The sequence below is a fragment of the Cladophialophora psammophila genome (assembly GCF_000585535.1).
Source record: "Cladophialophora psammophila CBS 110553 chromosome Unknown aczJe-supercont1.15, whole genome shotgun sequence".
NCBI classification, from domain to species: Eukaryota; Fungi; Ascomycota; class Eurotiomycetes; order Chaetothyriales; family Herpotrichiellaceae; genus Cladophialophora; species Cladophialophora psammophila.
In genome coordinates this window covers 301,795-315,773 of record NW_006912936.1, presented here as the reverse complement: position 1 = coordinate 315,773, position 13,979 = coordinate 301,795, and the positions used below count along the sequence as shown (strand labels likewise).

General features: G+C 53.1%; 5 protein-coding genes across 5 annotated transcripts; all 5 read left to right on the top strand.

Moving 5' to 3' along the window:
* Positions 1-205: 205 nt before the first annotated feature.
* On the top strand, positions 206-1,402 carry A1O5_09048 (uncharacterized protein; the record flags this gene model as incomplete). The annotated part of the gene is made up of 1 exon (XM_007749628.1): positions 206-1,402. The coding sequence occupies one exon, from the start codon at positions 206-208 to the stop codon at positions 1,400-1,402; it is 1,197 nt and encodes a 398-aa protein (XP_007747818.1).
* A 754-nt stretch (positions 1,403-2,156) lies between these two features.
* Positions 2,157-3,925, top strand: A1O5_09047 (uncharacterized protein; the record flags this gene model as incomplete). The annotated part of the gene is made up of 2 exons (XM_007749627.1): positions 2,157-2,512; positions 2,569-3,925. The coding sequence occupies 2 exons, from the start codon at positions 2,157-2,159 to the stop codon at positions 3,923-3,925; spliced, it is 1,713 nt and encodes a 570-aa protein (XP_007747817.1).
* A 1,203-nt stretch (positions 3,926-5,128) lies between these two features.
* Positions 5,129-6,735, top strand: A1O5_09046 (uncharacterized protein; the record flags this gene model as incomplete). The annotated part of the gene is made up of 2 exons (XM_007749626.1): positions 5,129-5,360; positions 5,441-6,735. The coding sequence occupies 2 exons, from the start codon at positions 5,129-5,131 to the stop codon at positions 6,733-6,735; spliced, it is 1,527 nt and encodes a 508-aa protein (XP_007747816.1).
* Positions 6,736-8,235: 1,500 nt separating this feature from the next.
* On the top strand, positions 8,236-9,030 carry A1O5_09045 (uncharacterized protein; the record flags this gene model as incomplete). The annotated part of the gene is made up of 1 exon (XM_007749625.1): positions 8,236-9,030. One exon carries the CDS (start codon positions 8,236-8,238, stop codon positions 9,028-9,030), a length of 795 nt encoding a protein of 264 aa, XP_007747815.1.
* A 1,989-nt stretch (positions 9,031-11,019) lies between these two features.
* On the top strand, positions 11,020-12,729 carry A1O5_09044 (uncharacterized protein; the record flags this gene model as incomplete). Its single annotated transcript, XM_007749624.1, has 1 exon — positions 11,020-12,729. One exon carries the CDS (start codon positions 11,020-11,022, stop codon positions 12,727-12,729), a length of 1,710 nt encoding a protein of 569 aa, XP_007747814.1.
* Between the last annotated feature and the right edge of the window lie 1,250 nt (positions 12,730-13,979).

Here is a 13,979-nt window from a genome sequence, read left to right as displayed (position 1 = left end):
GCCACATGCTGCTGTCAATATGGTAAGCGCCTTCTACCCTTTTCACTTGTGCGCGCAACTTATAGTAGCCTAGAAAATCAAGTCTCTAACGAGGCCGCCTGCGCCTCCGGGCGAGGGTGCTGTGCGACAACCTCGAAATCTCGACCCAGCCCATCATCCCTTCGAACGGGCCAGAGAATATACAAGAGCCCTCAATGCCGTCAAAATGGAACGTATGTTCGCCGCCCCGTTCATCGGACAGTTAGGTCAAGGCCACGTCGACGGTGTCTATTCCATGGCAAAAGACCCGGGGTCACTGGAGAGATTCGCCAGCGGAAGCGGTGATGGTGTGGTCAAAGTATGGGACTTGCCGACCCGCGACGAGTTCTGGAGTGTAAGGGCCCATGAAAACGTGGTCAGAGGTTTGTGTTGGACTCCAGAAAGGAAGCTGTTGTCTTGCGCCACCGACAAGACGGTCAAAGTCTGGGATCCATACAACGGAAAGCAGAACGGAGTCCCTCTGGCAACTTACATTGGGCAAGGAGCATTCACTGGTATCTCACATCATCGAGATCATCCTTCGTTTGCCGCGTCATCCAGTGCAATATCGATTTATGACCTATCTAGACCTTCCTCTGGGCCTTCTCAAGTCTTACGTTGGCCGACCTCGACGGACACGATTACTGCCGTCTCTTTCAACCAGACCGAGACATCTATCTTGGCATCAGCGGCCCTGGACAGAGCCATTGTCCTCTATGACCTCCGTACCTCTTCGCCTCTGACCAAAGTGGTTCTGAGGCTAGTGTCTAATGCCATCTCCTGGAATCCAATGGAAGCCTTCAATTTCGCTGCGGCAAACGAGGATCACAACATCTATATATTTGACATGCGAAAATTGGACAGGGCGCTAAACGTGTTGAAAGATCATGTGGCTGCAGTCATGGATGTCGAGTTTAGCCCCACCGGCGAGGAGTTGGTGAGTGCTTCGTACGATCGGACTGTCCGACTGTGGAATAGAGATCGAGGGCATTCAAGAGATATCTACCACACAAAGCGAATGCAGAGAGTGTTCAGCTGTCGCTTTACGCCGGACAACAATTACGTTTTGTCTGGCTCAGACGATGGCAATGTGAGATTATGGCGAGTTAATGCATCGAATCGACAGGGCATAAAATCGGCAAGACAACGACAAAAGCTTGAGTATGACCAGGCCTTGATCCGGAGATATGCTCACATGCCGGAAATTCGGCGCATCAAACGCCATCGTCACCTTCCCAAAACTGTGAAGAAAGCAGCCGAAATCAAAGGAGAAGAGCTCAAGTCGATCAAGAGGAAAGAGGAGAATGTGCGCAAACATAGTAAGAAAGGCAGTATGCCCCGACACAGCGAGCGAGAAAAGATGGTGCTTGGAACCGAGAAATGAGCTTCGACATGGTCAATAAGATCATCGCCCATGTGGCGTTCACGGAGAGCAGCCGCACAACCCAGATCTAATACGAGCGACGGAGTCACCCAGCCTCGTTGGATTGCTGTGGCTGCTCCGAACTCGACTCGGAAGAAAGGTGCTGCAGATCGACCATCGATTGCACTGACATCATCCTTGAAAGTACCGACCAGGCAAAGCAAGGTCCCCCCTTTGCGGCATGCTATAGGACTAGCTTATATTAGGATACGAAGGATTCCGGGGACCGGCTTCCATTGAAAGCCTGGAAAACAGATGGGGTTTTGTGCAACTGAAATGACCGTCGACATCGAATATTCAGGAAGACTGAATCCGAATAATGTTCCAGCATCCAGGAGGGATTTCTCATAGAATAAGACTAGCGTAGATCTACGGTCATGACAAGTTTGGACTGGTGGTGACAGTCCATGGAGACGAAGAAAAAAACAAGGCTGGTGGCCTACAGCGGAGGCAAAACCTCGGCGGCTGGAGAATAAAATACCTTTAGCCCTGTGTTTATCTAACAGGGTAATTTCTCGAAACCGAATAGTCGTCGACGACCATTTTCCTCACCGTAGAAACAATCCGTTTTGCTATGATTTGTTTTTGACCGAGACAGACAGACTGCTGTCAAGAAACACACCACCAAAAAACAGAAAGTATCTTTTGATCGTTCGCTGCGTCTACCCTCACTCCTTTCCGCCCGACAGAGCCTCGCTGGCGACTGTCAAAGAAGATGGCTGGCTTCGGGGCCCATGTCTCACTACTGAATTCGTTCCTGACGGAAATCGTCGACAGCATCAGAACCAAGAATGGCCAACGCATTACGGACCTCATTCAACTGGACTTCGACAGCTTGAGTCCGGAGCGTCAAAAGCCATATTCCGACCTCAACCAAGAGCTCAATCGAGACTATCCTCCGCAAAGGGACGGAGAGCTCGTGGCCAGATGCAAGCAGACCGTGTCGCAGGACGAATTCGGGACATTCAGCACTTCGTTCTCTGAATGCATCATCCAGTATTTTCGCTATCTTCGAGACTTTACGTCTGCCGATAATCAAGCCAAAGCCACCAAGATTCGGCAACTGACAAGGTGAATGGGCCATGCGTGACTCTTCTCTGTCGGCTCCGTACTGACTGTGTCGACAGCCAGTGTGTGACCGCTTTGGGAGACACCAAGTACGGGATCATAATGATCCCGATTGTCCTCTCCTTTTCCCGTACCCTTGCAGCCATAGCCACCAATCTGGATCGAAATCCGTCCTTGATTCGGAATCCCAGCCTGGCTACCACGCAAGACGCCGAAGGTGCTCCGGGCAAAGTGAGCTTCGTGGAAGACGCCGCCAATGTGCTAAGAGAGGCGTTTATCAAGTGCTTGGCTGGCAGCCCTGGGGTCCCACGGACATCTCGGCCTTCGCCCGATGATAAACGGGTTGGAATCTACCTGACAGCAAATTCGTGTCTAAAGCTGCTTCTACAGTGTCGCCGCCTGCGTAATGCTCAGCAAATGCTTTCAAGTATCGACGTCCAATCCCCGCCGTTATCCTACTACCCGGCAGCGCAGCGGGTCACGTACCTGTACTATCTCGGCCGATTCCATTTCGCCAATAACCATTTCCGGCGGGCACAGAGGGTGCTCCAAATGGCATACGAACAATGCCATCGCCGAGCTATTAAGCATCGCAGATTGATCTTGATCTACCTAATAGCAGCAAACATATGCCTCGGTCGTTTCCCCTCTTCAACACTCCTCTCGCGTCCGGAGGCCAGCGACATTGGGCCCAGATTCACTCCTCTCTGCAAGATCATACAAACTGGTGATCTTGGATTGTTCCACCAGTACCTAGATCTGGATAGCGAGTCTGGGCAGTGGTTCCTCAAGCGGTCCATCCTTTTCCAGCTCCGTAACCGGTGTGAAATCCTTGTATGGAGGAGTCTCATCCGCAAGGCTTTCCTGCTTGTCGGGTACATGGGCGAGGAGAAGAAAATACCGTTCCTCAGGTTGAACTATGTCCATCACGCAGCTATATGGGCGTTGAGCAGGCAGAGAGCAACATTCACGGCGAATGGATTTAGCTCACTCTCTTCATCGTCAGATGAGAAATACGTCGACCCTGAGTTTGCGGATGTGGATGCAGCCATCAACGAGACGGGGTTTGACCCAGAAACGGGACTGTACATTGACGAATACATCGGCCAGTATGTCCCATACGGCAGCGAAGGAGCGGAGTCACCTACCATGAATGAAGTAGAATCTGTTGTCCTGAGTCTGATCCAGCAAGGTCTACTCAGGGGTTTTGCTCTGCACACCAACCCTCGCTTCGCCATACCAGGAAGTCAAAAGGCTGGGGGACCTATGAAGGCAGGATTCCCTGAAGTGTGGAGCGTGACTGCAAGTAAAGACAGCGGAGAACCGGTGCCTGGCTGGGTGGAAGAAGAAAATCTGGATGCAGGGGGAGGAGGGAGAGTGGTGAGGATATTTGGAGCTAGACCAGCAGGTGCATGAATTGGTGCGGCCTTGCGACGCGCAGCATGACTGGCCGATTGACTGGCTGGTATGTATGTATCATGAGAGCTTCTAGAAGGATTAGATGGCCCTGATGAACGATTCTCTTGGTCCAAGCCCTTGGTAAAGGGCTGGGACAGGTTCGGCAATTGCCTGACGGGCACAAAAATGCCTCGTTTTCGTTTTTGGACGCCCTTGGCAGGGAGGCATTCCTTGCAACCGCATTGGGGGCCAAGGAGAAACGGCATCGAAGGAGAGAGTCGTGGAGCTCATGGTTTGGTAACGAGGCTGAGCATTGACTGCCCAGGATGGGTGGGTCGAGCAAGTCGAGCAAGGCGAGTTGGAGGTGGAGGGCGGAAGGGTCGACTTTTTGGAGTGTTGTCGTGTTCGTCATGCCACGCTTTGCACGCTGCAACACGCTGCCATCACCCACATCGACATCCACATCCACTTCCACTTCCACTTCCACGTCTTCCAAGAAAAGGACCGGCAATGGCCGTAGGTATTTGTTGCACTGCTTCTGATTTCAAACCTGTGCCACCAGATCGAACCTTCACCCTTTAACTATGTCTCTCAGACCTTGACAGCTCCTCAGCCAAACCCTGACTCATGCGTCAAGTTCCCATCCCTCCCCCTTTAGAGTATCGAGTAGGGCGAAGCTCCTAACTGCGCCCCCGTCGCAACGGACTCGTGGCTACAGTAGCATGCCGCCACCTGCCATCGCCATTGGCTGCCTCTCCCGTGGATGCTTGTCGACCATGGGCGTGATGGGATGTGGTGTACCCAGCACTCTAGGGAGTACGGAGTACTTGTCACCGGTGCCTGTAGCCTGGATGAAGGGTGCCTTGTCTTGCTTGTTCGAGAAGATGAGCTCGTCTGAGACTAACTGCTCATACACGTCCCCAGGGTACCAAGGGTTAAAAGCGACTCTACTGCACGTTTGCCCTCTTAAATCTTTCATCGACCCGTCCTCCTGAGATACCAACCCTCCGGGACAAAGAGTCTTAACAGGTGCAACAATGTATCTCCATCATCCCTTGCTCTGACACCCCTCCTGCTGCCGGCTTGTTTGTCCCACCCAGCCAACCCTCAGCGGTGTGAGACAATGGCCACCCTCGGTAAATAACCACAACCTCGACCGCAATCGAAGTGATTGAAGTTGCCTTTCGCCGTTTTCCTGCACCATCAGTCGTCCTGCCCAACATGTCAGGAGCCGAGATCGGTATCGCCGTGATTGGGGCGGTAGCAGCCCTGATCACAGCGTACAAAGACGCCGGCGCCATCGTTGAGAATATCAAGGAGAGACGCAAGGCAAAAGGCGCCCTACCCCCAAGTGTGGCGCTGGAGGAGTCTCTGCAAGAAGGCCATCAAGAGATTGAAAAGATTACAGCAAAGGGCATACGGCGGTTTGGGCCAACTTTCGAGCAAGGAGACGGTGAGCACTATTCCTGGAACTTGCTACAGCGCGCTCTGGGGACTGGGGACCGGGGACACGGCGCTGACTTTTCTCTCAAGATATTGCTCATCGGGCTCTCCAGAGCCTGACTATTGAAGTTCAGGCATCCTTTCTGCACCATCTCATGCTCGCTATCAAAGATGACAATGTCATCGACTTCGAGGCCTGTATTGATTCCGCCATTGAGGCCCGGTTGCGCGCGGTTACAATCCTCAATGAACTCTATTTGCGTCAACAGAAGCCCTCCAGCCCTGTCTCCGAACCTACGTATGGGCGGTCGGTAAACCCGAATCTGCCAGCGAACATATCACGACCCTCTGCAGAAGAGACGAAGGAAGTTTCCGAGGCTCTGGCACCTACGGAACGGACGAAGCGTTCTGGCCTGACCTCCGGACCTGTGCCTCAGACACCACGAAACCCGCAGCTGCCAGCAGAGAGGATACCACGGTCCTCTCCAGAAGATGAGATGAAGGAAGTCATCGAGGGACCTGCACCTACAGAGCATCAGAAGCGCATTGGGACTCTGGAGTCCGAGACACCTCCCACCCCGGGGGACGTTCCACGCAAGTCGTCTTGGAACGTCTTCAAGATCTTGCATCGAACTTCATCGGCAGACAAAGAGACAATATCGGCACCGCCACAAGCGACCTCACGACCTCCCTCATATGTCACCTCCCCCACATCACCTTCGATCAGGTCCTCAGATGATCCTCGCAGATCCCAAGTCATGACTCCACCTATCAGCCCGGTTTCAACCATTTCGTCCATTGATGTGCTTGCCGCGGCCGGCTTTTGCAAAGGGGCATATTATGTTCAGCAAGGAATCTACGAGAAGGGAGTCCAGGTCTCCATGAAGAACATGGAGTGGGCATGTCATTGTCGAAAATGTCCGTTTGCAACACCAGCTGATCGAGATGAGCGAGGACGAGCACGATTCGACGACAAAGTCCACTCAACTCGGAACCTACGTTGGCGATCTCTCGTGCTCTTCAAGTCTCACATTTCCTCTAGCCAGAAAAAGACGAGGCTATACAGGTGTCTGCTGTGTGTTCTTCTTGGCGACTCGGCGTCCATGTTTCAAGGGGAACATCATCTCTTTGAGCACATGTTCCATCATCAAGGTGGGATCGTGAATGGCGTGGAACTTTGGGGTCCGATATGTCTGGATCCAGGCGGGGCGAGAATGGGCTCTGAAAGGACATTCGATATCTGCTTCGCGGAGAACCCGAGATTTGCTCTCCCGGAAGGCGCCTTTGAGATGGGCGTCGCCACCGAGATTGTGGAGGCTGATGGCATGGAGATCTATGATGAGAATGTGTTCAAGAATCAATGGGTTCATGAAGGACAGAGATGAGCTGGGGGAACAATATCGTCCCCATATACAAGTTTAGGGGGGAAGCGAGCATCTTCCGGATTCCATTGTTCTTCGGTATCTTCTGAATTGGGACGGGAATTCTGCACTGTGTAATACTGTCTTAGACCCAGGAGATGATTGACAGAGTACAGGACGGTATCGCACCGTCAGCATGAGAGACATTGAATTTTGCACGGACATCACTGGCCAGCGAGGTACGCAGCACTGAAGAAAATGGCGATTGCCCCCTCCTTCACATTGGCCGGGATAAAAAATGATTGGGACCTCCTTGTAGAGTCACAAGTGGTGGCCGAGATTCCGCAGACGGGAGACTGGTGCCGAGGAGAGAAGGGAGAGGCGTGTGGTGCATGAGTTGAGAGAGAGGAGGCGCACTTGTTCCTTCTCGTCCTCGTCCTCGTCCTCGTCTTCTTCTTCTTCTGCCGCCTTGTCTCCTTCTTTCTTTCTTTCTTTCGTCCGTCTCAGCCTCATGTGTTTTTGTTTTTTTCATTTTATTTCGCCGTGGGGTGGTGGGTGGTGGGTGGCCGGGCCGCAGAGCCTCGTTGCAAAAATATGTACAAGTGCTACATGCAATGTTGCGGCGTCGGTCTGTTCCCGAGATTTCCACCGCTTGGGCAGGGCACGGGAAGCCGCACCCCAGAACTCTCTTGGTTGGTTGGTTGGTTGGTTATTCGGTGGTGTGGGATGTGGAGGCTGTGGTGCGTTCGCGAGGTTTATTTGTAGCACACCCACCCTTCCCTTCCCTTCCCTTCCCGTCTGCACGAGCACAAGGGCCGTGCTGGCGGTTTGCAGGCCATTGGCTGAATCAGATGGGCTTGGTTTCAGCGATGGGCGGGTTGGTTGGATCGTCATCAGGCTACACATCCTATGATTCCTATGATCCGCCTTTATCGCTGCCTTGAATCGTGATTCCCGGGCCCCAATGCATGCATGCACGCACACCGGACCCTTGGTGTTGGCGATGCCTGCAGCCATTTGAACAAATTTGGGAGTCACCAGAGAGAGGTGCAGCTCACAGCCTCATGCGGCTCACACAGAATGCATCAAAGGAGCTCACAGCCAACCATTGATCGATTTCCCCTGTGCGTCGAATAGCAGCGTCTATACCAGCAGCAACCGGATAGTGTGAAGGGGGGCCTTTTTTGGTACAGAGTACCCATAGTCCGATGCTAACAGCCTCATCAGCCATCCACGCTTCCCATTTCCGTCCTGATGAGTGTGCACGCCCCCGGGCGCTGCAGAGCAATGCTGTTGAAGCACTTTATGACACTGGGTGAGAGACAGATAGCCTGAATGTCTATATATTTGAGGCGGTTGATCATGAAGACGGTCTTTCTTTTTTAATTGCCCAACCACTCACGAGCAGAAGCAGCAGTAGCGACAACGATAACATCCTCCTATTTGATTCAGATCAGCAAAATGGTTCTTCGATAGACGAACCAACATTACCGTTCAGCACCACGCACAACGAAGACGAGAAACATGTCGAGTGGCACCGAGATGCGAAACCTTGAGCCGATTGTCGCCAGCAGCCGGAGCTCGCGGACTTTTGTCGTCGACCCAAATGAGTCGAAATCCGACCAACTGCTCCAGCTCATCCTGGACGAGCTGCAGATGCAGAACAAATCCAAGACCCCTCCTGAAGTCCCCCAAATCAAGACCAGGGACTTTGCCCCTCGGAGGGCCGAATTGGCTCGAACCGCCACTACCGGCAGCGCAACTTCCCTGATGTCGCCCACAGCCTCACCAGAAGATAGATTCTACGAAAAGCTCTTCGCAGCTGTTGTGGCCTTTGCAGCCTTTGGAGGGTCCATCACCTTTCAGTGCATCTTCCAGGCGGTTCCCGCGCAGACTCAGAACCCACAGGTCACGCCCGAACACGCCCGGACATTCATTGCAATCAGTTGGCTGCTTTTCACGATGGACTTGAGTCTAGCCAGTATCTCGCTCGCGGCAATGTACGTGCACAAGTCCTGGTCCAAGAAGACGCAGCAGGATTTAGAGACGCAAGCAGATTCGAAGGTCTCGTGGACCAAGGTCAGATTTCAAGTTTTCCGATACGTGAACCTCATTGCAGCGCTCGTCCTACCTTTGGGATCGGTGGTAGCGCTGGTGTTTGCTGCTCTTGCCGTGTCCGTCTTCTCGGCCAGCGTAGGCAAGACAGCGTTGATCTCAGTCATTGTTTTGGGGGCCGCCATCGTTGTTTTGTGGGTTGGCTTTTGCATCAGGCAGTGGTGCACCAGAGGGCGGACAGCATCACTGCCCTGCCATGTATGAAGCAAGCTCCAATTCACCATTGTGTTCTTTTCTCTAGATGTAGTGAGGACTCGGGCCTTGTAATGTATGAATTGTTTCGGGCGATCGTGATTCAGAATTTGTAACAACATCAAAAGTCGTTTCAGGTACTGTATGTGCAGACTGAGACAGCAGCGGGAAGCAAGGGGGCGTAATTGCTCAGCTAGCGACAGGGCGCTCATTAGCCTAAGAGTTCCACCGTATCGGATCCGGGGCTGGGTTGAGCTTGGACCAAGCAGTGGAGGAGGAGATAAGGGTCTGTCGCCCAGCGTGGGATTGACAAGACGAGGAGGGTCTGAGCGTGGCCGACCATGCCGAAGATAGAATCTGGACATGTGCTTCGGGAAGACACCGGGCAGGCGAGGATCAAACCACGCGACACTGAGTTTTGTGCTTTAGCGAGGACCGAGGACCGTGGACAGAGGGTGCGACAAAAAGGAGTAAGGAGCAAGTCGAGGTGGATTTTGGAGAGATAAAAGGATAGATAGTGATGGATAGATATGTACATACATAGCTATGTACATATTAGTCGTAATATGTAGGTGAGAGTGAGAGTTCTTGTTTTGAGTTTCTGCAGTGGGTGGTGGTGGTACATACAGTAGTTGGGTGGTGCGCAGTCTCTCTGCCGCAAAAGGACCGTCATTGTTCCTCGGTCACTCCATCAAGGGTCTGTGCGTTTTGTCTTTGTCTCTTGTCTGCCCGGGAGATTGTCCAGTTGCAGCCCACCGACCTGTGCTTAAACCCTAACGGAGGAGATGTGGGAGGCAAATAAGATCTGGGTCCGGCCCCTCTGGCTTCTGGTTCGACTCTATGCGCACCCGCAAGTCTTATCTGTACGTACTCTGCTGGAGTGCCTAGGTACACCCGGTACATGTGTATGGATACCACATGTACTCCGTCCTTAATAGCCAAAAGAAAAGAAAATGAAAGGTAATCAATCAATCCATGGTGATGCTGCTCACGTCTCTGGCTCGCGATTGGCGTAGTGTATTATTGCTCCCGGTGAGCGACTGGGGGGAGGGGCAGATACAGTAGCATTAACCACTGATAACGCAAGCTCACTGAACAGCCTAAGTCACAAATAGGGCTCCTACAGCCCCTACAGGGGTACAAGACCTCCTTATAGTCCTTACAGGCCCTAGGCCACGGCAGCACCTACGGGTAACCCAACTAGTTCTCTCCGGTGCCCCAAACAGTTCGCCGTCTCTCTCATTCAGGTCACCACATCAGTCGATCGAGGCGAGTCCCTCTTGTCTCCCTCTCCCCCCCATCTCACGCTCGCCTCTCCCTCCACTGCCTCTCCACTCATATCCACTGGCACCATCCATCCATCTACTCCGTACTGGGTACAGGCCATCCCACTCTTTCTTCCCGTTGTGCTTCTTCTCGGCCTTTTGGTGGCAGCTAATCACCCAACTATGTACCCAGCATTTGCTCCATCCTCACTTATCAGTTGCGCCACCGAGCCCGGCCTCACCACCACTCTCCACTCCCATCACTCTCCTCTCATGTCTCATTCCCACTGCCTGCGACCGCGATAACCTTCCTGCCCTCCAAGGGTCTAGTCCGCCTACCCAGTACACCTCCTCGCACTCACATTTGTATCTCGCCCAGTCATGGCCTTTGCGCCTGTTCACCTGATTGCCTTCTTTCCACCCTCGTCACCCTCTTCACACTCTGCCTCTGCCACAACTCCGCTACTAGTCGGCTCCTCCCTCTCTCCAACTTTGATCAATTGACGCCTTGCTCATTCTCCTGCGCGCCTCCGGCCGACGACCTCTACAACTCCTACACCTGAGCTTACCTGCGCCGCCCGACCGTCAAGTTTGTCGCGACTCGACGTCCCATGGCCGTGGTGCAGAGTTCTAGAAATTATCCGCCTTGACAGTTGCTCTCGAAGCTATGACGAATCTCGAAACTCTCCTACCCTAAAGCCCGAAACAACTGCTGCCTTGGCCAAACGGCAACGAAATGGCCGTCATCGAATTCCTCGAGCGTCGCATATACCACGATGACCCGCCTGACCTCCAGTCGCGGGTGGCTACGAACCCAACCCTGATCGTGTCTTGGTGGTGCACATTGTTTGCCCTCACAGCCATCCTGATTCGTGTCCTTGGACGATGGGTGCGCACCGAGAGACTGTTTCGGGAAGATAAGATCATGTTCTATAGCATCATTCCCCTTATGATCCGCATGGGTCTGGTTCATGTCATTCTAATCTGGGGGACCAACAACACAAAAACCGAGGGGCTGACATCTTTACAAATACACCACCGCGAGATTGGAAGCAGATTGGTCCTGGCGGCGCGAATATTCTACGCCGCATTTATTTGGATCGCCAAACTCACCGTTCTCGAGTTCCTCAAGCGCCTCATTGGGAAGTCGTGGGCCAAGTCGTACGAAGTCGGACTCCGGTTCATCTATGGCTTTCTGGCTGTCACTTTTATTGCCGTCGTTATTGGCACCCTGTCCGAATGTCAACCTTTCTCGCACTACTGGCAGGTCGTCCCGGATCCGGGCTCTCATTGTCGAGAAGGGTTGGTGCAACTAATTGTCATGGGGGCGTGCGACATCGTCTCTGACGTGGTCCTTATTGTCTTTCCCATCCCCTTGGTCTGGCAATCCTCGATGCGCGTCCGAAAGAAGATCTCTCTCGTCCTCCTCTTTCTCCTATCAACCATCCTCATCGCCATAACCGCTTATCGAGTTCCTTCCACCATCTCACGCCGCTCGTCGCAGCAGTACCGATCGCTATTGGCGTCACTGGAAATTCTGGCCGCTGCAGGAGTATCCAATTCTATTGTCATCGGCAGCTTCATCCGTGACAGAGGTGTGAAGAAGGCTAAATTCAGAGCAGCGTCCTTCGATGACGCTAGTTCCCTAGGTCGACAACCTACAAGAGCCCGGACTGTGTCCGTTACCCAACACCATTGGGGCTCTGATGAAGATCTCGCCAGGGGTGTTGGCGTGTCGCTACCCCCAGTACTGCGCCGCGGGACGTATATGGAACAGACCCCTCGTTTGGCCGAGGTGGCTGTGGTGGCAGTTCCCCAAAAAGCCTCTAATATCAACATCGAGCATGGCGACCAAATCCGACATGCTCCGTTCAAATCAAGGTGGAATTTTGCAGAAGCGTCCCGCAGCCGCCGAAAGTCCTCCTTAGATACCCTCAGCAGCACCTCAACGGCCGACATTAAACTCCGCGATCTAAAACTCCAACTAGAGGAACCGCGCGAAGACGCAGGTGGCAGCGAGTACGCGGAACCAGACACTCCAAGCAGAATGGGCTTCTTCGACGTCGGAGGCCTCGTCGATCAACCACCCAGTGAATCACCAATCTCTCGCTCCCGCCAAGCATCCATCCAAGAAGTTTCCCGTCGCCTGTCGCAGCCCCACCAGCACGGAGTCAGGTCCGGTTCGAAAGCCTTCCTTTCGGACATCGGTGGTCTTCTATCTCGACCATTACGGATACGCGAAGAGGAGGAGCTTCATTCCACGTCGACAGCGTCGCCGAGACAGACAAGTAGCCCCGGTCGTTCGCCTATGAGGTCGGAGAAGAAGAAGTCGTCAAATCGAAATCGCTTCCCTTCGCAGCAGGAGGATATATTCCCCGATCGACCGGCGAGGCCGAGTGGACCCGATGATTTGAGTATCTCGGACGCTGGTGGGTTATTACGATGACATGTCCCTCCCTGGTTGACATTGGGGGAGTTGCCTTGCACATGTGATTTATTGTCTATGATCATAGGGGAAGATCGTGGTGCTGCGGGTTAAAAATGATTTTGGATGTCTGGATTTGGTCATGTTTCATTTTGAGAATTTATGCATATACCACTGAGCGATGGCGCTGGGGATAGGATGACGTTTGCGCATGGCTCGTTATGGTGATCTGGTTGATACAGTGATGTCCTTGCGATATCGGACAGGATATGGGGTGACGATATGGGCTTTGGTGCAACCTTGATGATACCTGTCTTGTCGATATTCGTCTATATTTGCATGCTGACGAGGGTGGTAAAAATACAGTTGCTGACGTTCAAGCCGCCGTCCTTTGTGTCGCTCCCTGCGCCGCTTTTCCTCTCCTGAGGCGCCTTTGCTATCTTCGACTCCCACATTGAACCAGATTCGACCATACAGAGTGCATTCCTCGATACAATTAGAAAATACTACACAGCTGTGTTCATGTGATGTGACGTGTCGGGCAAGTGGGCGGGTTGCCTCCGAGCAGGTATTTCATATGTAGGGTAGATGTGTGTGTGTGTGTGTGTGTGTGTGTGTGTGAAAAGGCAACCAATGCCTCCGAACTCGGCCAGCTGGGCTCAAGAGCTGAGAGCCCAGGGTCAGGACACACTGAGATGAACAACACACACATACACAAACTGGTGATTATCGATTCAAATCCAGACGAATCGGACTAAGCTGGTATTGCTGAGGATAAAGATACCCTGGCTATATCCCTATTTCCCATATTTCTGTCCTTCCGTGTATATACATACCCGTATCTGGCCCTGGGAACGGCCGCGGGGGCAGGGTACGAGCATGAGTACAAGCGCGAGTGAAGGTTGAATGAGGCAGGGGCCGCGAGGCTGAACGAGGCTGTCGCACAGGAGCGAGATCGACGGGCCTCGGAACTTAGTGAGCTCGCTCAGGAATAGACTCTCGTGCCTGTGCAACGATAGGGAAATACGAAGTACGGTGTCGGGATCGGGACCCCTATGACGAATGCCAAGCCAACAAAGCCAGTGGCGCCAAGCAAGCTAAGGTGGACCTGGCCGAGACTAAGTATCCGCCGAGCCAAATCAAGTTAGATCGATCTATGTCCCAGTTTTCTCCTCGTACGACGTGCCACGCGCGGCGTCAGACGAACATACTCCGCGCATACCAAGTACTATGTACTTAGGTTATCGAGAAAAAGGGAACCCAGCAAGGCA